At 44.7% G+C, this 25671-nt stretch overlaps 1 protein-coding gene across 1 annotated transcript; it reads right to left on the bottom strand.

Moving 5' to 3' along the window:
* Positions 1 to 1803: 1803 nt before the first annotated feature.
* LOC129342213 (uncharacterized) lies at positions 1804 to 13921 on the bottom strand. Its single transcript, XM_054997853.1, has 2 exons — positions 13815 to 13921; positions 1804 to 5257 (listed from the first exon to the last, which is right to left on the bottom strand). Exon 2 carries the CDS (start codon positions 5245 to 5247, stop codon positions 3193 to 3195), a length of 2055 nt encoding a protein of 684 aa, XP_054853828.1. The 5' UTR covers positions 5248 to 5257; positions 13815 to 13921; the 3' UTR covers positions 1804 to 3192.
* Between the last annotated feature and the right edge of the window lie 11750 nt (positions 13922 to 25671).

Here is a 25671-nt window from a genome sequence, read left to right as displayed (position 1 = left end):
AGCTAACAGGATCCTTTACACACAAGATTTTACACAGCATGTCAACGAATATCAAGCCCCAGCATAATTGTTAACATGAAGTCCCTAAAGTATGGCAGAGGCTGCTAGACCATGAAGCTTGTTAAGAATAGCTTATGGCAGGGACCGTGACCCTGACAGACTGACCCAAATCTTACCTCTTTCACTCCCCTCAGTCCAAATAGAACCTGAGAGAGGTGATCATTAAAAAGCAAGAGAAGTTCCTCAGCAGACTAGAAATCTTGGATGGGGACTTCCTGAAAGGACTCGAGCTTGGTAGACAAAGATCATGTGAGGTGATGGTATCGTTTTACTCTGCTCTGATTAGACCTCACTTGGAGTACTGTGTTCAGTTTTGGGCACCACAGTTTAAGAAGGATATTGACAAGCTGGAACATGTCCAAAGGAGGGCCACAAAGATGGTGAGCGATCTGGAAGCCAAGTCTTATGGGGCAAGATTGAAGGAGCTGGGTACATTTAGCCTGGAGAGGAGGCAACTAAGAGCGGAACTACAAGTGACAAAAGGCACAGGTTGGACACTTGTCAGCTTCCCTCAAGTTTTGATGGGAAATGTAGGCAGCTTGGCGGAATGTTGGACAAGTGACAGTTGAAAAGTCCATTGGACAGCAGTCGGAGAGCCAAGCTGCAAGACCAGGATGCCTACATTTCCCATCAGAACTTGAGGGAAGCTGACAAGTGTCCAACCTGTGCCTTTTGTCACTTGTAGTTCTGCTCTCAGAGGTGATGTGACAGCCCTCTTCAAGCATTTGAAGGGCTGTCACATAAAGGATGGAGTGGAGTTGTCTTCTGTTACCCCAACAGGTTGTACTGGAAACAAGGGGTTAAAATTAAAGCAAAAGAGGTTTTGGCTAAATATTAGAAAGAACTTCCTGACAGTTAAAGCAGTTCCTCAGTGGGCTTCCTCGGGAGGTGGTGGGCTCTCCTTCCTAGGAGGTATTTAAGAAGAGGCTAGATGGTCACATGACAGCGATGATGATTCTCTGACTTAATATAAATGTATACAGATCAGGAGAGGGACAGTATGAAGGGATGAGCTGGTGCTTGACTCCCATGGCCCTTTCTTATATGTCCAGGCAGGGTAATGCCGATTGCCACTTTGGCATCAGGAAGGAAGTTTCCTCCAAGCCAGATTGGCCAGGGATCCTGGAGGGTTTTTGCCTTCCTCTGGGCATAGAGCAGGGGCCACTGAGGGAGGTGGGGGGAGGGATAACTCTGAATTTCCTGTGTTGTACAGAGGCTGGACTAGATGACCCTTCCATCTCTATCTATGACAAGCTTAAAAAAGAATACTTAAGTGCTTTTGTTACTTCAGATTTGCCCAAACATTTAGAATTGCCATCATTTTCCTGGAGGGGCCTGTATGCCCTTAACAGGCAGAAATTCAATGGGTGAAAGTTTTTTTCTGTAAGAGATACAGATGGTAATTTTTTTACCATTTTAAGTTTTTGTCTGCTGGCTGCAGCCCTGTAAGCCTAATATTTTATAGAATTCTTGGAGGATAACAGATGATTAAAAATGTATCAAACTGCTTGATGTTCTGCTGGGTAGCAGGATACCAGGATGCTACATCACAAACCCAATTTCTTTAGAAAACGTGACTACAAAGATGAGGGAGGACACAGGAATCTCCATCCTGTTCCTACATTTTTGTGATAAGAATCTCATGATTTTTACATCCTCCTTTTTATCTGAGGAGGAAACCCTTCCTCCAATTCCTTCCCATTTTCCTCTAATGGAAGATCTATCACTCAACAGAAGGGAACATTAGGTTTATATCTTTATTTAGTTCATTCGTAGCCCAGTGTCTTTCACTTCATTCTGCCACAATGCAAAGATGGTGAATAGGGAACAGGGGAAGGAGACGTACATTTGGCTTTTCAATAAAATAACATCCTGAGTAATATATTCATCTTAACGATGGACATTCGTCCCACTCATAACATTTTTAGCACAGTCCATTTAGAAAGGTCTAACAATGTCCCTTGGCACTTTCTCCTGAATGGCCATCTCTCATTCCTGAGTAATCTATACGCTAAGATATTTAACTGGGGTGTCTTTCAATGAAAAGAATATCGGAGAGAAGAACTATGGAAAGATGTATGTTTTCTGTGTGGGGCTAGTTCATGCATTTCTCTGCAGCTGACAGGTGAACATTTCCAGTCTTTCATGTTAAGAGCATCAAAATGCCTATTATTTTCATTTCTCCTCCCACATATATGCTATGTCGGAAGACAGTGAAGCTGACTGAGATTTGGATATCCTTTCCGTCTGTCACATTTCTATCCAGCCATTTCTAAAAGCTCAGAATACATGGCTTCTCCTCATCTCCATTTAATTAGCACAACAATCCTATGAGATAGGTTAAGGTGAGATAAAATATCTAATTCAAAGTCTCTAGCCAGAGGCACTGAGTGGGAATTTGGGCCTGGCACTCTAAGTCCTGACCTGGATAGCTTAGGATAGCCTGATCTCAGAAGCTAAGCAGGCTCAGCCTTGGTTAGTAATTGGATGGGAGACCTCCAGTGAAGACCAGGGTTGCAGAAGCAGCCAATGGCAAAAATCACCTTTGTTAGTCTCTTGCCATTAAAACCCTGCCAGGGGTTGCCATGTCAGCTGTGACTTGAGGGCAGGATTTCTTTTTCTAGCAAGGTCTACCCTGACTCTGTAACCACATCAGCTACCTTAAATAGTGAAAGGGCATATAGTATTATAAAAATGGCTTTTTGTTGTATTCAGGGCTGACTTGGAAAGTATTTGTGTTTCAAGAGGGAGCCACTATGCTTTTATATTTAAATTATATTATAATAGGCCCCACTACCGATGAAACACAGTAGATTTTTATCTCTGTTTTCACCCTTGATAATAGAATGAATCCCCTCTTTACTTGCAAGCATCTTTGTTTTGTAAGTGCAAAATCAAAGACAGCCCTTAAATGGAGTGAGTAAACAGACATTTGGATGTTCTCTAATACTCAACAGATATAATAGCTCATAAAGCTATGCCACCAAAAAGTGCATAAGCAAGAATATATTCTACATAAAAAAGAGTTACAGACATTACAACAGGAGCCATTACATAATGCTCTGTGTAACTGCATTACATCGATCTTGTTCCTTCTGAACATTGGCTGGAACAACCATCTGTTGTGTGACCTTAGTGGGCCAGGAAGCAGAAGGCGAATGTGGTGATCAGGATCAGGGGAGGGTTGGCCAAAAATATAGCAATGCCTGAACTGAACGTTTCCTGGCCAGCCTTGTTATAGCTGTTGTGAGATGCTGCACTTTCTAAGCGGTTGCTGCCGATAGCTGCAACAGTAGCGTAGGCAACAGCTTCTTGCACATATTGCGTCTCAAGCGTGGTTGTCCTCGAGTTCCCTGGCTCGCTATCAGGATGGCTCCAGGAACCTCCTCCAGCAGCGCCTGACACCAGCCAGTACTGTTCTGTGCACATTTTGTGGACCACTCGTTTCACAACCCGGCCTGCCATTTCATCGACTGTTTGATTCCATGTGGGCTCCTTAAACTTCTCCAGTGTAATATTCATGCAGTCTCTCACGAAGACATCCTGCAAAACAGGCTGGCTGTACTCCAGATAGTAAACTCGGTCCGAATAATTATTGCGATTCTCGTACCACCAGTGTTCCTCATCAGTGTTGTTAAAGTGAAAACTCATATTTGACATGGAACTGCCTAAGATGGGGCCAACAATTGCTCCTCTTGTAGCACCTGTAACTGTTTCGTTGACCACTTGCGGCATCTCGAGCTTTGGTGTCTTAGGTCTCCATGGCTCGCTGTCATAAGGTCTCCAACCACCTCCATCTGCAGTGCCTGACACCAAGCGGTACTGTTCCGTACACATTTCATGTACCACTCGAGTCACAACTGTCTTTTCCATCTCATCTGCTGTTTGGTTCACAGTAGGCTCAATATACTCTCGCACAGTAATATTGATGCAGTCTTGCACAAATACATCCCTCAAAACCGGCTGGTTGTACTGTGGGTAGTAAACTCGATCGGGATAATGATCTCGGTTTTCATACCACCACCGTTCCTCAGCAGGATTGTGAAAACGAAAACGCAAGTTGGACATGGCATTGCCTAAGAGGTAGCCACCGAGAGCTCCGACAGCAGCTCCTGCAACAGCTGCCCCTGCAAAATGCTTCATCTTGGGTTTCTTAGGTTTCCATGGCTTGGTGTCATAATGGCCCCAGCTGCCGCCTCCTGTATGACTGGGGAGACCCGGATTTATGGGATAACCAGGCTGTTGTGGGCGGTGACCAGGGTGTTGAGGAAAGCTGGGGTTTTGTGGAGGGAAAGCAGGGTTTTGTGGGGGATATTGAGGAGGGTGACCAGGGTGTTGTGGATAGCTGGGATTCTGTGGGGGGAAAGCAGGGTTTCGTGGGGGATATTGAGGAGGGTGACCAGGGTGTTGTGGATAGCTGGGATTTTGTGGAGGGAAAGCAGGGTTTTGTGGGGGGTATTGAGGAGGGTGAGCAGGGTTTTGTGGAAAACCAGGGTTTTGTGGGGGGTAAGCAGGGTTTTGTGGGGGGTATGGAGGAGGGTGAGCAGGGTTTTGTGGGAAACCAGGGTTTTGTGGGGGGTATTGAGGAGGGTGAGCAGGGTTTTGTGGAAAACCAGGGTTTTGTGGGGGATAAGCAGGGTTTTGTGGGGGGTATGGAGGACGGTGAGCAGGGTTTTGTGGAAAACCAGGGTTTTGTGCGGGATATTGAGGGGGGTGAGCAGGGTGTTGTGGAATGTGAGCAGGGTTTTGTGGTGGGTAAGCAGGGTTTTGTGGCACATGAGCAGGATGTTGTGGGTAAGCAGGATTATATGGAGGTTGAACAGGGTTTCCTGCAGGGGAGTCAGGTTTTACTGGGGCAGAGCCTGGTTTTATTGGGGCAGAATCGGGTCTGATTGGAGCAGAGCCTGGTTTGCTAGAACCAGGTTTGCTGGGAGAAGAGGAACCAGGCTTGCTGCCACCGCTGGGCCTGCTGCCGCCACTGGGCCTGCTGCCACCGCTGGGCCTGCTGCCGCCACTGGGCCTGCTGCCGCCGCTGGGCCGGCTGTTGCCACCGCTGGGCCGGCTGCTGCCACTGGGCCGGCTGCCGCCACTGGGCTTGCTGCCCCTTGATTTTACAGAAAGGGAGTCATCAGTCAGCAGGAGGATAAATAGAATTGCTATCCAGCAGGTCACCAGGAATTTTTGCATAATGGATATTCTGTAAAACAAAATGAGAAGGTACATTTTTGATAAAACATAAAAGCCTGATATTAATAACACGCATAATACAAAATCTACAATGCAAGCAGATGAGAAAGGACTTTCCAAAATGGGCTCCTCTGTACCATACACCAAGCAAACACTGAATGCATTAAGTATCATACAACAGCATAGCACAAAAATAAATCAAAACATAGCAAATCTGAAGATGGACTGCCACCAACTATTTGATTTGGCATCAGACCCGACTACAGGGACGGAGACAGACCTGGAGGCTCTAGTGGGTGACCTCCATGTAAATATAGGCAAAGGCAATTCCTCTGTGCCGTATTACACTTAACCAAAGGCCATGCTATCCTGTTGAATCATTTGAGGTACAAGTAGTGTACAACAATGGCATCCTCCCCGGCACTGTGGCAGCAAACACCACCCCCAGGCCCTGCATAGTCTCGTTGGTTGGCAGCTCAGGGCCAAGCTAAACATGACGAATGACACTTGAACGGCAAGTGTATTTCTCCCTGTTCACTTGCCCTCCACTCAATCCACTTGCCGTTCAAGTGTCATTCGTCATGTGTAGCTTGGCCCTCAGCTGCAGGCACATCCACAGAGTCCCAGGCTGCCTCAAAACAGTGACTGACAACATGCATGCCCAGCCCTCGGCAACAACTCCCAGCTGAGCAGCTGAGCTGACTCACCTTCCTCCTGCAGCAGCCCATGTGGCTCAGCCTCAGCCAGGCCCACACGAGTGTTTCGGCAGCCCTAGTGGGAAGATCACAGACTCCAGGCTGCCCAGGGAACTGCCAGAGAAGCTCCAGAAGCAGCAAAGGCAAGCCAGGCAGAAGACAGAGCAAATGCTCTACACCCTTGGCTAAGATGGAGTGGGAGGGTCCATGAGACTACGGCATCTACCCAGTCCTCCCATCAGATAGGCTGGGAGAAGGGCCACTGAGGGAGGTTAGGTGGAGACTGGGAGAAGACCCAGGGATGTGGGAAAGGGGAACCCTTTAAAAGCAGGTTCCTGTGAGGGGGAAGCACAGGGAGAGGCAGCTGGAGTGTTGCTGTTCCTGGGGCAGGAGAGGGAACAAAGTGGTGCAACCCCATTCCCTGCCTGTCTAAGGCCTGAGGATACCTGCCTTTGTCTGCCAGGTGACGATGGGGACACAGATAGGGGCATCAGGGAGGGAGAACCCTTACAAATGGAGAGTAAGGGATGTGCTTTGGGTTGCTTTAAATTGTTCTGTGAGAACAGGATGCAAAAGGCTGCTGTTGGGACAAGTTTTCTACGGTGCAGGACCAGCCCTGTGGGATTCCACAAGGCTCAGTCCTGTTCCCCATGATATTGCTTTGAGACTTGCATTAGAATTAGTGCAACACCATCTGGCCAGAAAAGATGGCTGCTGCCATGTGAGCCTCACCCTTTTAGGAGGAATAAGCAATTATTAAAAGTGTATCAAGCTACTTAATATTGTACTGAACAGCTGCATATCAGGATGCTGCTTTACTAGCAAATATAAACCTTACTGCCGATGGGGAACAAAGATATATCAGAAACCTAATTTCTTTAGAAGGCATGACTAAAAAGAGGGGTGGGGTGGGGGTGGAGAGGAATCTCCATCCCCTTCCTATACTTTTGTGGCAAGAAGCCCATGATTTCCACATCCTCCTTTTTATATGAGGAGGAAACCCTCCCTGCAATTCTCCCTTTGTCCATAGAGTCTTGATTCATCACATCACATTAGAGAAAGCTAGGGTTTCATTTAACCCTTGGTGCATTCATGATACACCACACACTTTCCCTTTCCCATCTCTGAAAGACAAGCTTTGCCCAACAGACAAAATCAAAATGCTTCTGTTTCTACTTCTCAAACTCTTCTGTTAATGGAGCTCCTATTTAAAAGGGAGGGGAGAAGCTGAGCGTCTCTTCTATGCTTCACTGTTGCTTTAATTTCTTATCTGCAATAGCACAGTGGTTAAGTGGTTCAGCTGCAAATCAGCACTTTGTTGGTCTTGCAGCTGTAATGGAGAGCCAAGCTGTAAAACTAGGACGCCTACATTTCCCATCAAAACTTGAGGTAAGCTGACAAGTGTCCAACCTGTGTAAGGCGTCACTTGTAGCTTGGCTCTCACTACTGCCATGAGCTCTGTAGGTAACCACTCCTCTAAGCCCCAGCTCCCCAGCAGTATTGTGGAGATAATGATAACACTGACTTGTTTACCGCTCCGGCTGAGGCACTAATCTGTCTAGAAGAGCAGTATATAAGCGCAGTTATTGTTGTTGTTGTTTTCCCTCATAGAGATTTAAATGGCCATCTTGTGCAATAAGTTAGGTTTGCCACACATACTACAGACAGGCAAAGAGAAGCACAGGGACAATAAGGGGCAAATGAGAGGAAAGCAACTAGACCTGCAGCAGAGGATATCTGGGTCAAATGTACCCATATAGGGCATTTAATCCAACCTCAGCTCTGTTCTTATGGGGCCCCATAAGTACCTGTTTCAAAGTCTGTGCTTCTTTTGTGTGTCTGCCCCAGGCCCTCAACCAGACATGCCCGGGAGCTCTACGCTTCAAACATTATAGCCAGGTGCATGGGTCTGATTTCCCCAGTTGGGTTGCTAACTCTGGCTCGGGAAATTCCTGGAGATCTGGGGCCAGTGCCTGGAGAGGATGGAGTCTAGGGAAGGGTGGGAGCTCGATAGGGATGCAATGCCACAAAGCTCACCCTCAAAAGCTGCCATTCCTCCAGAGGAATTGATCTCTGTGGTCTGAAGATCAGTTGTAATTCCAGGAGAACTCCAGGCCCCACCTGGGAGTTGGTAACCCTGTTCCCAACCTCCTATGACCCTGGGGAGTGAAGATGTTTCCCACTAAGGAAACTTACATGTAAGGGAACATATAGTGGCTATGTGGGGGAGGGGACTAGGTATTGGACCAGGAACAAAAAAAGCCGAGACTTTTTCTCACTGTATGTCATGCTCCCAATCTGAGGGCCAAGCTACAAGTGACGAATGACACTTGAACAGCAAGTGGATTGAGTGGAGGGCAAGTGAACAGGGAGAAATACACTTGCCGTTCAAGTGTCATTCATCACTTGTAGCTTGGCCCTGAATCAAGCCCACACATGCCTTGGAATTAGGTTCTCTCGTCATTTTATACGGTGGTTTCAGCAGGGAGTGGCCTTTTATTGTTTCTGCTTGTTGCCATGCAACATCTAGGGGTGAACATATGAAGTTGCGTTATACTGACTCAGCCCGCTAACTCAGCACTGTCTACTGTGATCAGCAGTGGCTCTCTAGGGTCTCAGGAAGAGAAAGGTCTTTCTCCCAGCTTCTGCTTCTTGACCTCCTTCAATGAGAGATCAAGGATTGAACCTAGGACCTTCGGCATCCAAAGTAGGATCTCTTCTGCTGAGCAGCTACTTCCAGAAACTCTCCAGGCCTGACCTGGAGGTTGGCAACCTTAGCCCCTCCTCAAGCACAAGGTTCAGCTATTGCTGTTATCATACCAGGAGCCAATGGCAGATACACTGGGGCAGGTACTGGAAAAGCAAATCCATCCTATTGGGGATTGTCAGGGATCACCACGGTGTCTTGATTCCCAATGTTGTTATCGAACAACCACTTATAGTTCCCCCAGAGGTTTGGAAGCTGGTTACAGTTTATGCCAAAACTGCTCTGCCAGTAACTTAACTGTTGTGTTGCTATATTTACCAATCATCCTTAAGGCAGAGGAAATTCCTAAGAAGAAAGTGAAACTCTGCCAAGGAATAATTGAAACCCATCTTGTATAATATGAAAGCAGATGCATGTGACTAATTTACTCCCAGGCAAATGCTTCAAAAATAGAACGTATAGAAACATTTGAATGAAAGACGCCTAGGAGGGACCATGTCAAATTTGAATCTTGAAGAGAGTCCAGCTGGCAGCAAAACAACATTTTAAATTTCTATTAGCCTCCCCTCTTCTATTTATTTATTTAAGTCCTCAATTAATCAGATTTTATAAAATCATGCATGGTGCAGAGGAAAGGAGAGAGAAAGAACTCTGGGTTGCATGCAGGGAGCTTTTTCACTCCATCTCATCCAATTCTCCTCCTTCCTACAGCCCCCAGCCCTCAAGGCTTCGGTACATGTTAGTCCCATAATTTTCAACGTAGGCCAGTTGGGCGGTCAGCCTCCTTCCTTTTTTGCCGGAAGTGATATCTAGCCTACCCTGTTCTCTCCCTTTACCTACTAGTTGTGGCTGCTTCTTTGGTTTCATCAGTCCTTTGCCAGTTAGGAAGCAAAAGGGTTTCCCAGGACTCTGCTTTCCTATCCCTGCACACAGCTCTTGCTTGGGACTAAGGGGTGTGGCTGCTTCTTCGACTTCATCAGCACCTTCCTAAGTGAAGGAGCTGCCTTGTGGGCTGAGGGGGAGCCTGTGCTAGAGAAATCCTTTAGTACCTGTTTGGACAACATTGCTGCTCCTTAATGGGACTGGACGCATGCTTAATTCCTCGTTTCTTAATTCCTTGTTATTCTCCAGTGTCTGTCAGTTTGCCTCTCTCCCTCTCTCTCTCTCTCTCTCTCTCTCTCTCTCTCTCTCTCTCTCTCTCACACACACACACACACACACACACACACAGAGCCTTTCAACCTTTTCATCTGGCCTCGATGCCTGGCTGGCCTTTCTCTGATAAATGTTTTCCTTACAGGTAACATTCCTATTGACAGCCACACACTGTGAGCCAAACTAGACAAAATGGTGGGAGTTCCGTTAATAACAACAACAACTTTCGATTTATATACCGCCCTTCAGGACAACTTAGCTCCCACGCAGAGCAGTTTACAAAGTATGTCATTATTATCCCCACAACAGAACACCCTGTGTGGTGGGTAGGGCTGAGAAAGCTCCTAGAAGCTGTGACTTACCCAGGGTCACCCAGCTGGCTTCAAGCGGAGGAGTGGGGAATCAAACCCGGCTGTCTAGATTACAGTCCTGCTGCTCCTAACCTCTACACCAACTAGGGTTCCCTTCCCAGTGTTTTTTTTCTTTTAACACCAGGTGCATAGAGCCCAATTTTGATAAAAAGTGAGACCTTGGCATGAGGGGCATATTTTATTCTTCCTCCCACATCATTTTCCCAAGCTTAAATAGTCCCCTGGAGCCACTTTTCACCCTGTTAGCTCAAGCATAAAGGTATGAACGTGGGTTTGCACCAATGGGGCACATAATGGCTAAACATGAGACTGTGTCAGTTGAGCAAAGTAGCATGGAGGGAAGGTATAAACCCTACCCACTATAGCCAATTCCAATTGGAATAAAGGTACCACCCACTTGATCTTTAAAGAAAGAGCCACTGGGAGAATCTTTCCGGGAACTCTCAGAAGCTCGTTTTGCTTGGCCTTTTTCTAATTGCTTCCCACTTTTTCTCTTTAACTGCTTGAAATTTTGTCCAGGGCAGTGAGTAGTAAATTCCATTCCATCTCTTAATTTTGCTCTATTTAGCAAGAGGTCTTTTTGCTTTCTAAGGATTGTCTCATCTCCTTCTATCAACTTTCTACTTTCAAATATGTACCACCTTCTTCCCAGTTCTGCCTCTTCTTCTTTCATTCCATAATCTGCAGGCTATTTATTCTGATACTTTTCTCAGAATTTTATCTCTATATATCCTGGCATGTTCACTGATAACATGTACAGATACTGTTAGCCATATTTCCTTGTTTTTAACCATAATTCTCCCAGCCAATTTTTATTAGAGTTTACCCAGCTTTGTTGAAAACCCTTACCTTTCGTTTATGAATGGTTTCTGTACAGCCGTTATAGCTGACAGAAAATGGTGTGTCAGCCATTTTGATTCCCCCACCCAACTCAGCAGCGCTTGTAGGCTTGGCAACATGTGAACATGGGGGCGGGGGCAGCACTTCAAGAAAAAACCATGCAAAATTCAAGCAAACAGTGTACTGTAAATGGTCCATGAAAACTGTTTGCACTATAGTGAGCCATTGGTGACAGAGTCTGTCTCCCCCATAACTTGCAAATCCCCTCTTTCCTGTTCCTACTGTATCCCCAGCAGGCCCAGATGCCTCATCCAGCAAGGCTGTTTCCATTCTCTTTATTAAAACATTTTTACCCCTGAAAAGCAGCAGCAGAGTTCCTAGCAGCCATGGATCTTACCTAGGGATTTATCTTCTGTTGATCACACGAGGCTGCCTTATACCAAGCCAGACCATTAGTCTATCAAGGACAGGATTGTCTACTCTGTCTGTCACATCTCCTACCCGAGCTTTTTAACTGGAGGTGCTGGGGACTGAACCTGGGACCTTCTGCATGCTAAGCAGATGCTCTACTACTGAATCACAGTTACTAGCAGCTGAGGTTCCTGGGCTACTCTCTTCCCTTTCCTGTGTGTCCTCCCAGCAAATACATTGTCATTTGTTGCCTTTAGCAGCATGAGTGAAATTGATCCTGCGTCTGTAGTGACCTCTTCAGCATGGCAGTTATGAAGCAACTGGGAGTACCCCAATGGCAGCCAACCACACATTGTTCAATATCGCACTACAGCAATCATTTGCAACTGGATTGGCATGTCCACACAGAACAATTTGGCTATAAATTATCTTTGTATTGCAACAATAGCTCAATATCCGATGACATGTGGATACATACAGCCAAATGATTTTCATAGTAGAGGTTGTTGTCTTGTGTTTGCATCTTCCATGTTTGGCTTTTGTGTCTGTGACTGGGTGTGGTGATATACCAGAGGCATTCCCACATCTCGACTTGCCTCTTCCAGGTTTGGCTAACGTGAAAGCCTCATTGGTATGTTCCTCTGTAATTGGTGGGCAGCGGCAGTGTTGCCATGGCCTCTGTTGATGTTGCTGTGCTCACTGTTCCTTAAAAATATATCTTTGGGTTTTTTTTCCTATTGCTCTTCTAAGAGGAAATAGGATACCAACTAAGTTACACTAGAGTCAAGTCCAGCAAAGCATCTTAAGTCTTAAGACTAACTTTGACTGCTATGTTAGTGCTAGACAAATAACAACAATCTGGATTTTGTTTTTAGAAGAAGCACTAGGAATCAAAGATGTTGGAAGTAGTTTTCTACATGCCAGATTTGTAACATGCAAGCAGTGCTTCTCTTGCTGGGAAGAAAATGCACTCTACTCGTGCTCAGAGGTTGTTTTTTTCTGTATTACTTCAAGCATTCTAAAACTGAGAGCTAACGTTGTCTTTTGTGAGCTAAGCCAGAAAGAAAAATGTAGAAGATACAATTTTTTTTGGCAAGCATTTCCTCTGTGTTTATGGCTTTCTTTCCATACTAATAATACTTTCTAAAAAATTGAGATTTGATGTCCAGTTTTTCCATGTCAGTTTTTCTAGCTCATTAGCTAATGGCCAATTTGTTTCACTGGCAAAAACAATAGAAGTTAATGGGATGGATCCAACCAGCTTTTCCATTGGTGAAAAAAGAGGCACCTTCTCTGACCACTCAAAAAGGCTATGCTGAGAATTATGGGACGTGGAGGTACAAAAGCCGTCTAAGGTTGGGGCTGTAGTATGGAGGGGGATTGAGTGAGATTGAGTGAAAAAGATAGCTGGATCCAGCCCAGTATTTCTAGAATGGGCTAGCAATGTTCCTAATGACATTTTTTTAAATGAAAAATCCAAATAATAATTAACCATAATTTCCAGGGTTATTAAATACTGTTTTGTTTTTGCATGCAAATAGAAATGGAATGACCATCCTCTTCCCTCACATTGTATTTTCTGCAGAGCAAATCCTCCACAAGTTTAAGGAACTTTATACCTACAAAGAACTAAAACATGTTTTTAAAAGTTGCCTTTTAATATGTCAAACAATAAAAATGGAGGTACCAAATTAGGTTTAAGGGGAAACCTTCTTAATGTATTCTTCCATGAATGAAAACTGAAGGGGGGAAACTTTAAAATATAGAATGTTGCTCTTTTCCCAAAGTTTAGAAGCAGACAATTTTTTTAAAACCCAGACTGAAGGAAACTGGAAGGGAAAAAACTAGAGAAGTTCATAATCCAAAATTCCTTTTCTTTTGCAGATTATGGTCCTTTTCCCCATATAGTTTCAGTTTTGGATTCTCCAGAATCCTGCCTTCTTTGACAAAAGTGCTGCCCCACCCATTAGAATCAGACAGCTTCTGCTGCGTCTGCAGTAGAATTTCTGCGTCTGCAGTAGAATTTCCTTCTTCTTTCAGATGCTTATAAAAGGCAGCACATGGGTTTTAAACGTGCACGCCACTGAAAATCCTTGCCAGGGCATTTCACTGGAGATGGAGCCTCAAGTGGTTTATCTACTGTGACATGTAACAAAATCCAACACCGTCAAAGTGAAAGCCAAGGCAACTCCACACCCCTCCGTCCACGGCTCCTAGTGGGTCCCTGAACAACTTTGCAATTTGGCATACAGACCTTTGAGATTTTAAGGGAAAGGAAGTTCTGCTGGCTGCAACAAGACCTGCTTCAAAGCCACTGGATATGGCAATGGCAAAGTTTGATAGAGAGAGACCCTATAAGCACTGCAAAGAAACATGAGAGTCGCTTACCCGTGTTTCAGTGGTGCCTGTCAAGATTCTTGAGGGCTTTTCCTCCTTTTGGGAAGGGGAGTTTCAATCCTGTACTGTGAAATCTGTGGATATCAATCTATAAAGCAGTAGGTGGAGCCTGTTCAGTGCTGAACATGACCAATCGCTACTCAGAGCATACGCCATCCGAGTGCTTCCTCCTCTCTCCCTGGTGCCGAACCTTAGGAGAAAAACATTCCCAGGCGTCACTCCCAGACTGCAGGGAGAAAAAAACTCACAACATCATCAGTAATCCGGCCAGGCATTCACAGTCTCCAAGCACAAGCTGTACTCTCCTGATTATTCTCTTTCCAGGATGTTGAAGGAGATCTCTTATTTTTTAAATCATCGGAAAACTAGGACCACCAGTTGAGGCTGCTTAAACACATTTGTGCCCCCTGAACGAGCCTAGAAGAATCTTATATACCTCAATTCAGCAATAATTGATACACCCAATTTTTTTGGCTTGATCCCAATATTTAAACAGTTTGGTTTGTGGAAAAAACTAGGAGCTTATTGCTAAAGCACCATCAGTTGTGCAAATACAGCAGCAACAAAATACCAGCCAGGGAGACTGTTGGACCACTAGACAACAAAGAAATGACAGGAGGATTTAAAGAGGAACACACAGAGACTACCCAAAGCTGAATGAATTCTCTGTGCCGGTCATCAGAGAGCTGCTTTTACCACAGAAAGCATCTATGTCAAAGGAACACACTTTGAGGATTAACTCTGGAACTTTGAGGATTAACTGACACATTTAAAAGAAACAGGATGTCTGGGAAAAAATTAATCATTCACATCTGGGTAGCATAAGCTAGTGAGTTCTCAAAGAGCTCTAGGGTGGAATTGCTCGTTTGAAAAATAGCGTGGCACCTTAAAAATTAACAACTGCTTAACAAATACTGCAGCAGAGGCTTTCTTATTCACCAGGTACATGAGGTGTTACCATGAAGTGGGCAGATGTACAAATGGAGGAAGGGAGAACAGAAATTATTTCAAAAGTGATGTAGGAGATCAAATGTATTATATCACAATGCAGAGCACATCTGAAAACATCCAGCCAGAAGAAAGAATGACCTCATCAGAGAAGATGAAGAATTCACAAAGCAAGTTGAAAAAAGAAAACATAAATCTCAACAAAGAGGCAACTTGTTTTGGGACTGAGCTGGCTGCTTCTGGTCTTGATTGAATCCAAGCTTCATAACAATAAATCTACACATTTTTTATTTCCAGTGTTGCAGACTGAAATTCTGAAAAGCAATTAATGGAGTATCCAACTAGGCTGTTCCTCTGACAGAATGGCATTTCTGTTTGCAGCAGAGGGAACAGCAATTTCTGCTACCCCCCACCACCACCACACACACACACGCTCTGTGCCCCCCCCCAACCTTTCCCTGATTCAGGGCCAAGCTACACATGACGAATGACACTTGAACAGCAAGTGGATTGAGTGGAGGGCAAGTGAACAGGGAGAAATACACTTGCCGTTCAAGTGTCATTCGTCATGTGTAGCTTGGCCCACAGTCTGTATAGGTCTGTTGACATGTGAAGCACCAGATTGATACAGCTGAAGGGGGAAGCAGGAAAGCACTGCTCTGCAGAGTTCATGGATGGTTGGACACACCCTGGGGAAAGAAATTAATTAGTGCCACAATGGCTTCATTCTGAAGTCTCTTTTTGAAACTTTTAATTAAACTTATATTATATTGAATATACAAAGAGGCTGAAATTCTCCCTAGTAGCTTAGCCCTCCCCACTCCCCTATTAACTGTCTTGGTGACTTTGGGCCATCACATACTCTCACCCTAACCTACCTCACAGGGTTGTTGTCAGGATAAAATGGAGGGAAGGAGAATGATGTAAGCCACGCTGGGTCTCCACTGGAGGGGAAAGGTGGGGTATAACAGATGTAAATGAATAAATAAATAAAATGCCTAGTTGTTTTCTTGCATAGAAGCAGTCCTGTTTGTCCAAAGCAAATGGTGAAGGCACTGCTGGCACATGAAAGCACATATTTCGGAAGATGCACAGATGAATAAATCCTAAAGATAGCAAGACTGCAATTGCTGGTCCTGTGAGAGTATAAAGAAAAAAAGGACAGCTGTGCTTGATCACTCTAAAGATGCATTTAGTTCAGCTAGGGTTGCCAGCTCTGGAGTGGGAAGTTCCTGGAAATTTGGGGTGGGAGTCTGGGAAGGGAGAGACATTGTGCTGGGGGCTAGATTCTTACAGACTACAATGACACAACCTCCACCAGTCAGACCTATGCTGATGTTTCACTGAGCACCTCAGGGGACACAGTTTTATCTACTATCTAACAACTTAATTGGGTGCCTACTGATTTCTAGGAGTTTTTCTCCCTCTCCCTTAAGTTCTCACTTTCCACTTTTCTCATCTCATGCACTTTATAAACCTCTATCATGCCACCGAAACACTTTTCTCTTCCTTGCAGAAAGAGTGCTCCAGATCCTTAATCACTGAAGTTGCCCTTTGGGGGCAATACTAGGGCTGCCAGATGCCCCAATGGGGGCAGAGGATCCCCCACTCCCAACCTCTCCCCCCACGGCCACTCACCTGGCCAGCAGGAAGAAAAGGCCCAGGGAACAGGCCTGGGAGCCAAAAAACTTCCCAAGCTAGCACACAGCTAGTGCAGTCCGGTGGCTGGCATGCTGCTGCACTTCACAGGGCCAAAACTGGGGAGTTTACACCAAGATATGTGCCAGGGGGGCAAGGGGATCTGGCAACCCTAGGTGCTACAGTATCCTTTTTGAGATACAGCAACCAGAACTGGGCACAGCTTTCCACAGTATCCCACTGCTTTCATTCCCTTTCCTAATAACCCCCAGCATGCAGTTTGCCAATCTCTCCTGCAGCCACAGACCAAATTAATATTTTAATGGAGCTACTCGCCACTCAATGCATGATCCTCCTAACCACAATAGTTTCCCACACCTACTCTGGGTAATGTATGAGATGGCCTCCACCCTCCTGCTGACTTTTTATCTTCATGCCTGCTTTAATCTTTTAACACCATATAATTTAAAATAAGGGTGTTTGTTTGGCACTGTGCAATCCCGGGTGGAACAAAATCTAGCACCCTGGCTTCCTCACCCAGTTGCTGAACGGTCTCACTTGCCTCCTACTTTTGTGCAGGTGTTGCTGTAAGTTTAGGCAAAAGGACAGGGCGAACGGTCCCAAACTCCAAAGCAAAAGGCACACGAAGGACACGCCAAAAGACCGCTGCTGCAATCCAAAGCTTTATTCACAAGTGCCGAGGGTCAAATCAAGAAGACAGGGGAGCGCCCACACTCTCCGGCTGCTCCCGGCGGGAGATTGGCAACGGGTTTGCCTGGCTAAATTGTCCCGTTTCGCAAGGCTCACAGCTTCATCAAAAGCCACAAATAAATTCTTAGTGTAAAGCGTATTTCTTTTACTGAAAAATAACCTGCTAGACAAGAATCAAGTTTCTTCTTAGTTTTAGTTGAACAGTATATATACATATACACTTTTCTTCCACATGAACAACTGATTTCTGGAATAGAAGATCAGTGGGATGCCAGTCAAGAAACTGAATGGTATGTCTTGTTTTGAAAGTGGCAATAGCAGCACTGACATCATTGGAATCGAGACGTGCTCACTGTGTAATGTACAAACAGGCCGGGTGTCAAGGACCACAATTCACCATGTGGTGAGATGGCTCAAAAAAAGCACTGGTGATATCAGTGACAGAGTTGTTTGTAGGCTGAAATAATGGGGGATAAGGCATCACATTTGTCTGGAGCTCTGTCAGGTCTACACATTTAAGGCACCATCAGTTCAGAGAGATGCAGTGGTTGAGGAGACCATCTGACCCATGAGTTGGGTGTAGGTAGAGCTATTCAATGCCCAGTTTCCTACACATTGCCTCACTGTCAACCATAAAGGGACAGTCATAATGTTCAAGGGTTTGTGGGTAGTCAGGGTAGAGTTTAAAAGCAAGAGCAATTCCTTAGCAGACCAGAAATCTTGGATGGGGACCTCTTGGGAGATCTCCAGCTTGACGATGATGACATTTGATTTATATATCGCCCGTCAGGACAACTTAATGCCCACTCAGAGTGGTTTACAAAGTATGTTATCATTATCCCCACAACAATCACCTTATGAATTGTGTGGGGCTGAGAGAGCTCCAGAGATCCAAGGACACCCAGCTGGCTACAAGTGGAGGAGTAGGGAATCAAACCCAGTTCTCCGGATTAGAGTCCTGCCGCTCTTAACCACTACACCAAACTGGACAAACTGTAAAAAGAAAGCTTAAGTGCTTTTGTTGTTACTTCAGATCTGCTAGCACTCTTAGTATTGCCATTATTTTTCTGAGAGGGCTCCTATGTGCTTAACAGTCAGAAATTCAATGGGTGAAATTTTTTTTCTAGACGCATAACTAATAAAATTTTTACCTTTTGAATTTTTGCCTCACAGCACAGGAAGCAACAGTAACTGTTATAGGGGCGCCAAATGGCCTCCAAACACTCAAAATCAGAATTTTATAGTCCTAGTACACAATTAGTACTCAGCTCCAATTGACATTTACCACAACTCTGCACTTCCTGTAGGCACAGTGGGACAACTATGGCACTGATTTGCTCCATTATAAGGGATTTACAAAGAACTGCTTTTCGATTTAGGACACAACTGCTTCCATTTAAAGTATGACAGCTTGTTTTTAGCACAGAAAAATATCTCACCTTCCAAAAGTAGTTGACTGATGCCCAAACTTTAGCACAACCCTGCAGTCCCTCTAGGCAGGGTAGGACCAGTGTGACACTAGGTCTGCTAATTTCCAGGTGGAGCTTGAGGTTCTCTTGGAATTTACAACTGATCTCCAGACTCCAGAGAACAATTCCCCTGAAGGACGTGGCAGCTTCAGAGGGCGGACTCTACGGCATCGCATCCTTGTGGACTTCCCTCCTCGTGCACTGCCTCCAAATCTGCAGAAATTTCCCACACCAGAGTTGGCAGCCCTGTGTGGCACTGATTTGCCCCATCTAAAAAGGTTTTATGAAAATCTGCCTATTTAAATTAAGGATGTAACGTTTAAAGAATGAGGGTTTGTTTTTAGAATAGAGAATGTCTCACTTTAAAAATCATCCATTCACTGGTTCCTCACCAGTCACCACCACAGATTGACCTGCCCCCCACAGAAAAAAAAAGTGGTAGGATTCCAGATTGACCTGCCCAGCTCAAGATTCCCTGTAGCTCAGGGTGGATCTTCATTATCTCCTTTATCATACATATATGAAAAGTCATCTGAAAGTCATCTCTCTTTAGCCTCACTGAGCCAGGTGGGAAGTTACTTATTTAAGCAACATTAATTCTACAAGTTTTACCAATATAGCTATTCAACTTTTTACCTTTCTGACACATTAACAATTCACAGGCAATCAAATATGCATAGGTGTTCAGGTTTGGCTAAGGTTCTGATGGTTCAGAGAAAAAAACAGATTCTCTTATTTGAATTTGGACAACCCTATCTCCTGAGGAAGGCTGGCTTCAGCCCTCTGAACCACACCCATTATACAGCTGTGAGTTCGGGGAAGAATAAAAAACGTTTAGCACGATATGAGGATGCTGCTTTACTGTCTGAGATAAATCTAGTCTCAGATATATAGCAAAGAAAAACAAAAACCTAGTTTCTTTACAAAGCACAACTAAAAAGATTGGGGGGAAATCAGTTCCCTTCCTTTATTTTCTTTTCTCGGAAAATTCAATAGTTTCTGCACATCCTCCTTTTTATCTGAGGATGAAACCCACCCACGCACCCACCTGCCTCAAGTCTTTTTGTGCAGATCAGAGATTTGATTTGTCACATCAGATTAGAAAGGCAGGGTTTCATTTAACCCTTTGGGTGCCATGATACAGAGCTTCACCATTTCCCACTCTAAAAAGCACCGCTCTTTCCCTTTCCTCGTCTTTGAAAAACAACCCTTGCCCATTCAGACTTCAATTTCTGCTTTTCAAAGCCCTGCATTAATGGAGCTCCTTTTTAAAAAAGGAAGGAAATCTGGATATCATTTCTATGCCTCCCTGTCACTTTAATTCCTTATTGTTTTTCCTACCATAGAGATTTAGTGGGCCATCTTACATAATGATTCAAGTCTGCTGCACACACACTGCAAAAAGAAATGCAAAGACAATGTGGCAGGGTGCAAATGAGAGGAAACTGAAAATAAAGCCTCTAGAGGTTGTTTCAGCCAGTTTCTGTAGCTCGAACTTCAACAGGCATTTAAAAGGTGAAGCTTATACTGTTATGAAGTTATGCAGACACTGTTAAAGATACAGCAATGGAAGCTAGTTGAACAACTGACAACCTTATAAGCAGCTTGACCAGATGCATTGGATCCTCATATCTGTGCAACTGCCACCTTCCCTATGGTCTGCTGTAGCAGTTTTGCTCATCTGCACAGGGCCTTCTGCAGATATCACCTTGCAGCTGGGCAAAATCAACAGCTGCCTGCGTATGTGCTTTCTCTGTGGTGGCGCCCACCTTATGGAATGGCTTGCCTGAGGAGGTCAGGAATGCTCCCACTCCCCTGGCTTTCCACAAACTAAGCAAAACTGAATTATTCAGGAGGGCTTTCTGCCCACATTATAGGGCTGTGCCATAAGATATAGCTCAGAGAGATGCCTTGGTAGGGATGGGGGGACCATACCCTACACTATTGGGTACTGTCTGCTGGTGTAGACATGTGCCTGCTAGGGAGTTTCCACATTGCTAAACATGCCGTGTAAATTAGTTATAGTTTGTTTCAGGAACGTTTCATCTCTGTTTGGCTTTATGCTTGTTTTAAAAATTTTCTGCTACCATAACCTATTGTATCTCTTTCACTGCAAGTCCTAACAGTTGTTCAGTCAATCCATCCATCAATTTTATTGGTTGTTGGGGGTTTTCCGGGCTGTATTGCCGTGGTCTTGGCATTGTAGTTCCTGACGTTTCGCCAGCAGCTGTGGCTGGCATCTTCAGAGGTGTAGCACCAAAAGACAGAGATCTCTCAGTGTCAATTTTATTGTTACAGTCATCGACCAGCACAAACAAAAACATATTGTAAAAGTAATCCGAAAGGTCCATTTAAAATTGGGTAATAAAAGTAATAAATTAATTGGGTAATAAAAGTAATAAATTAAGAGATAAATATTGTACCATAATAGATAAGTTTATCTATAATAACAGAACTTATTCAAGCTGCTACAGTTGTTCATTATTGTACTTTGGTCAGAGAATGTCCTAAGTGTTGATTATTTTCTATTTCACTTGCACTGTGTAATCCTCCTTGGATCTCAGTGAAAAAGGTGGACTATATAACAACAACAACAACATCTGAACTTACACTAATGTTTCTTCAGGCAGGGACTGAGAGACGGAGGAAATACATTAGTGCTTAAGGTGCCATGCAGCATCAATGATGAATGTCTTGAATTGCCTTACTCTGAGTCAGACCTATGATGCACTAGCCCCATGCAGTCTACTTTGATCAGTGGTGGTTTTCCAGGCTCTCGAGCAGAGCAAGGTCTCTCTCCCAGCACCTTCTATTTAACAGTCTACTTTAACTGGAAATACCAGGAACTGAATCTAGGACTTTCTGCATGCAGTGCTGGGCCTCTTCCACAGAGCTACTGACCCTCCTCGAGCGCAAGGCTCAGCTGATGTTGCTGTTATCGTGCCAGAAGCCAATGACAGACACATTGAGACAGGTGCTGGAAAAGCAAAGCCATACGACAGAGGGCTCAGTATGCTGCCAGGATTCCAAGAGCTGTATTAATCAACCAATCACAGTTCCCTAAAGTCTGCAGGCAGGTGACATTGTACACCTCAGCTGCTACACCAGTACTGAAGTGCTGGAGAGAAGGTTGATGCCAATCACCCCTAAGGTGGAGATAATTCCAAAGAAGAAAATGAGAATCAGCCAGGGAATAACGAAGGCTTAGGTAAGGTAAAGGTAGTCCCCTGTGCAAGCACCGAGTCATTACTGACCCATGGGGGGACGTCGCATCATGATGTTTTCTTGGCAGACTTTTTACGGGGTGGTTTGCCATTGCCTTATATATAACGAAGGCTTATCTTGTATAATAGGAGGATAGATGCATGTGACTAACTTACTCCCAGGCAAAAGCTTCAAAAATAGAATGTTGAAACCTTTGAATGAAAGCCAGCAGGGAGCGTCTGTGATGCAAGTGCTTCCCAAAGACTGCCCAGCGAAAAGTTGGCAGTAAAACAACTTTATAAACTTCTATTTCCCACCATATTTATTGATTTAATATGACAGAGATTTATAAAGTGATGCATGGTGTGGAGAAAGTGGAGCAACAGAACGTTTTTCTCCCTCTAACCACTACACAACCCTGCCCCTTTCCCAATCCTCAATCCTTTTCTGATCCTTACAGAGTAGAATTGCATGGTATGTTTTGAGATACTTGTAAAAGAAACGTGTGGGTCTTCAAATTTATTTATTCAAAACATTAATATGCAGCATTTCCACTCGAATACAGTCCCCAAGGCGGCGAATATCAGACATTAAAATGTTAAAATAACATTTAAAATGCATATATATAAATACAGTACAAATAATCACTGATGGAGACACTGCCCACAGAGAAAGTTTTCTGACACTGGAGAATGAATAATAGTGATACTTATTTACTTAATGGCTGAGTAGCTATAAAGCAGATACTAAATGCCCCTAAGGTGAAAAATAATTTATTACAGGAAATTGCAGATCTGACTGGGAATAATTGCTGCCCATCTTGTATCATTTGAGAAGGAATTCTCCAACGCCGGAGAACTGCAAGAAGGCACAGTCTTTTCAGTAGGCACCCCTCCTCTCACACCAAGGATTGTGTCCCTCCTTTGAGACTGGTGCAAGGCTCTTCCTTCTCTGCTTGCTGTATTCTGGATTTGTCCTCAATGCAATAGCTTTTCCTGTACAGGCTTCTGAAGAAACGGTGATATCAACAAACCACACCAATTTCTTTCTTTTAAAGCTTCAGAATGTTTAAGCTCACAAGGACTGGATGGCCCTGTCAGTGGTCAGATTTGCCCTCACAGTATTAAAAAGGATTATGAATATGGCAAATATCATAGGCCCCTCTTTGGATGTGTTTTAAACACAGAAACGCTGCCTAGCCAGGCAGAAAATGAATACCAGATCCCAGCTGGGAGCTGAAAAATTATGAGCATGTGAAGCGCCAGGCGAGACCAGCTTTCAGCCCCCATGCCCTGGAGATATGCAAAGTTCCTAAGACAATAGGTCTTCCCAGTGTACCTGAATTAATCAACACACCCTACCAATCTTCCCTTATCCACTCTCCTATTCTAGGCTATTCAGGGCTCTGATAGCTTCCTCCATCCAGCCATCACAGATCATCAATCATTATTGACTAGCAACAAAGCTCGTTGTGGGGAAAAATACAATGGGCTCTAGAAAGGTTAGGGCGGGTATTACGTCCTCCTCTGTCACTGATCCTGGCCGGATAAAGGCGGGCGGTGGGCATGGCCACCTCCTCTGCACCTGATCCTAGCCGAGTGAAGGGGGTTGGGCATTGCCACCTGCTCCACTCCTGATCCCAGCTGGGTGAAGGGGGTTGGGCATAACCTCCTGCTCTGCACCTGATCCAGACCAGGTGAAGGGGGGCAGGCATTGCCTCATGCTCCACTCCTGATCCTGACAAGGTGAAGGGAGTGGGCATTATCACCTGCCCTTCGCATGATCATGGCTCGGTGAAGGGGCGTGGTCATTGCCACCTGCTCCTCGCCTGATCCCAGCTGGGTGAAAGGGGGGCAGGCATTTCCTCCTGCTACACAGATGATCCCAGCTGGGTGAAGGGGGGTGGGCATAACCTCCTGCTCTACAGCTGATCCCAGCCATGTGAAGGGGTGGACATTGCCGCCTGCTCCACACCTGATCCTGGCCAGGTGAAGGTGGGGCAGAAATTGCCACCTGCTCCTTTCTTGATTCCGGCTGGGTGAAGGTCGCAGCAGGCATTGCCTCTTGCTCCGTGCCTGATCCTTTTTATTGAACACCTGTTTCTTTATTGAGGGAGTTCTCTAGAGGGACAATCCTTGTTTACATAGGTGGAGAAGATCTCACAATTACCTGCCTCTTGCTGCCTCTCCTTGCACACCAATTTCTCCAACTCACAAGCAGACCCCCCCACACACCATTTTGGATAACGGCCCATAGTAAAATATTTTTGGCATGAAGCTGAAAGGGAAGAGTTGAGTCTAGAAGAAATACACACACAAGAAAAACTTTTTTCCAAAAAAGATCTCTCAAACTTTCCCCAAAGAAAAAAACAGAGACTCAGAGCGGAACTACAAGTGACAAAAGGCACAGGTTGGACACTTGTCAGCTTCCCTCAAGTTTTGATGGGAAATGTAGGCATCCTAGTCTTGCAGCTTGGCTGTCTGACTGCTGTCCAATGCACTTTTCAACTGTCACTTGTCCAACATTCCGCCAAGCTGCCTACATTTCCCATCAAAACTTGAGGGAAGCTGACAAGTGTCCAACCTGTGCCTTTTGTCACTTGTAGTTCCGCTTTCAGATTCACCACGGAGGGGTATTAAAATAGGGACAATGGGACTGTACATTAAAGCCATTCTATAAACCTTGCTGGCCTCTCAAGCTTTTAATGTCCAGAGCCTCAGGTGGTTTATCCATTGTGCTCTAGAACTCTGTATAAGCACATCCATGAGGTGCAACTAGCACTGCTTGGGGTTCAAAGGTGAGCCGGTTCTTCGTTAGTTTCCTTCCAGTAAAGAAGCTAATGATTTTCCCAAGCAGGTGTGTTTTGCCTCTCCCTTTCCCCACCCCAAGAAGCAGCTCTTGCTTGGGGCTAAGAAGCATGGCTGCTTCTTTGACTTCATCAGCCCTTTTCAAACCAAAGCAGCTGCCTTTTGGATAGTAAAACACCATCTGCTAAAGGGACATTTTGATGCCTGTTTGGACAGCACCACGTAATACTGACTTCTCTGCTTAATGTCTTGCATCTTGCTGTGTGTTTTATCACCTGCACTCTGCCTTTGAACCTCTTTCTCTCACCTCAGTGCTCAGCTAGTCTTTCTCTGAAGACATTCCCAGCTTGATCCTTAGAAGAATCATTCCTGCTGACAACCTTACTTAGAGCCAAACTAGATCAGTCGAGATGCCAATGGCATTATCTTATCATAGGATCCTTTTTCTTTTCAAGCCAGAAACACTGGGCTGTAAAAATAAAAGCTCCTAGAGAAAGAGAAAATGTATTTCTGATTTGCCCTGCATGACCTGCAGATGATCAACAAACGTAGGTTGTTTTCTTTTTTCCTCCTCTTCCTCACACCACAAGGACACTGTCTGGAGGGCACAATGATGAAGATCTAGCCCCGTTGTATTAATAGCAATAACAAGTACTTACTAGTTCTGTTCAAGTTCATAGGCAACTTTTGTTCAAAATCTGAAAACCAAACCCACTAGAGATGGAAGCATCCTATGGGCTGAAGCTGTGCTGTACTTTGCCTGTAAATCTAGTAACTTTGTTTTTAAAAACTTACTTTACTTTAATGATACTGCTCATGCAGCCTATTCGGCTCTGAGCAGTGCCACACTAGAATTAGAAGAATTAGAATTAAAGGAAGAGTTTTTAATATATAATCTGTATAGCATTAAAAATTTAATAAGTTTTTTCCTTAACCAATTGGGAGAGAGACTTGGCTACTGCTAAAGCAATACTAAAATCCACCCCTGCTAAAAGAAGCCTTAAATTATCCTCTATATTTCCTGGGTCCTGGATATAGGGCTTGATCCATCTGTCTCTTGCCATGTTTAGA

Source organism: Eublepharis macularius, chromosome 14 (genome assembly GCF_028583425.1).
Source record: "Eublepharis macularius isolate TG4126 chromosome 14, MPM_Emac_v1.0, whole genome shotgun sequence".
Taxonomy (NCBI): domain Eukaryota; kingdom Metazoa; phylum Chordata; class Lepidosauria; order Squamata; family Eublepharidae; genus Eublepharis; species Eublepharis macularius.
Note: the sequence above shows the minus strand (reverse complement) of the source record. Positions and strands in the feature narration are given on the sequence as shown.

Excerpts from the sequence above, each read along its gene's own strand:
- LOC129342213 (XM_054997853.1), bottom strand. The coding sequence starts at position 5,247 with ATGCAAAAATTCCTGGTGACCTGCTGGATAGCAATTCTATTTATCCTC.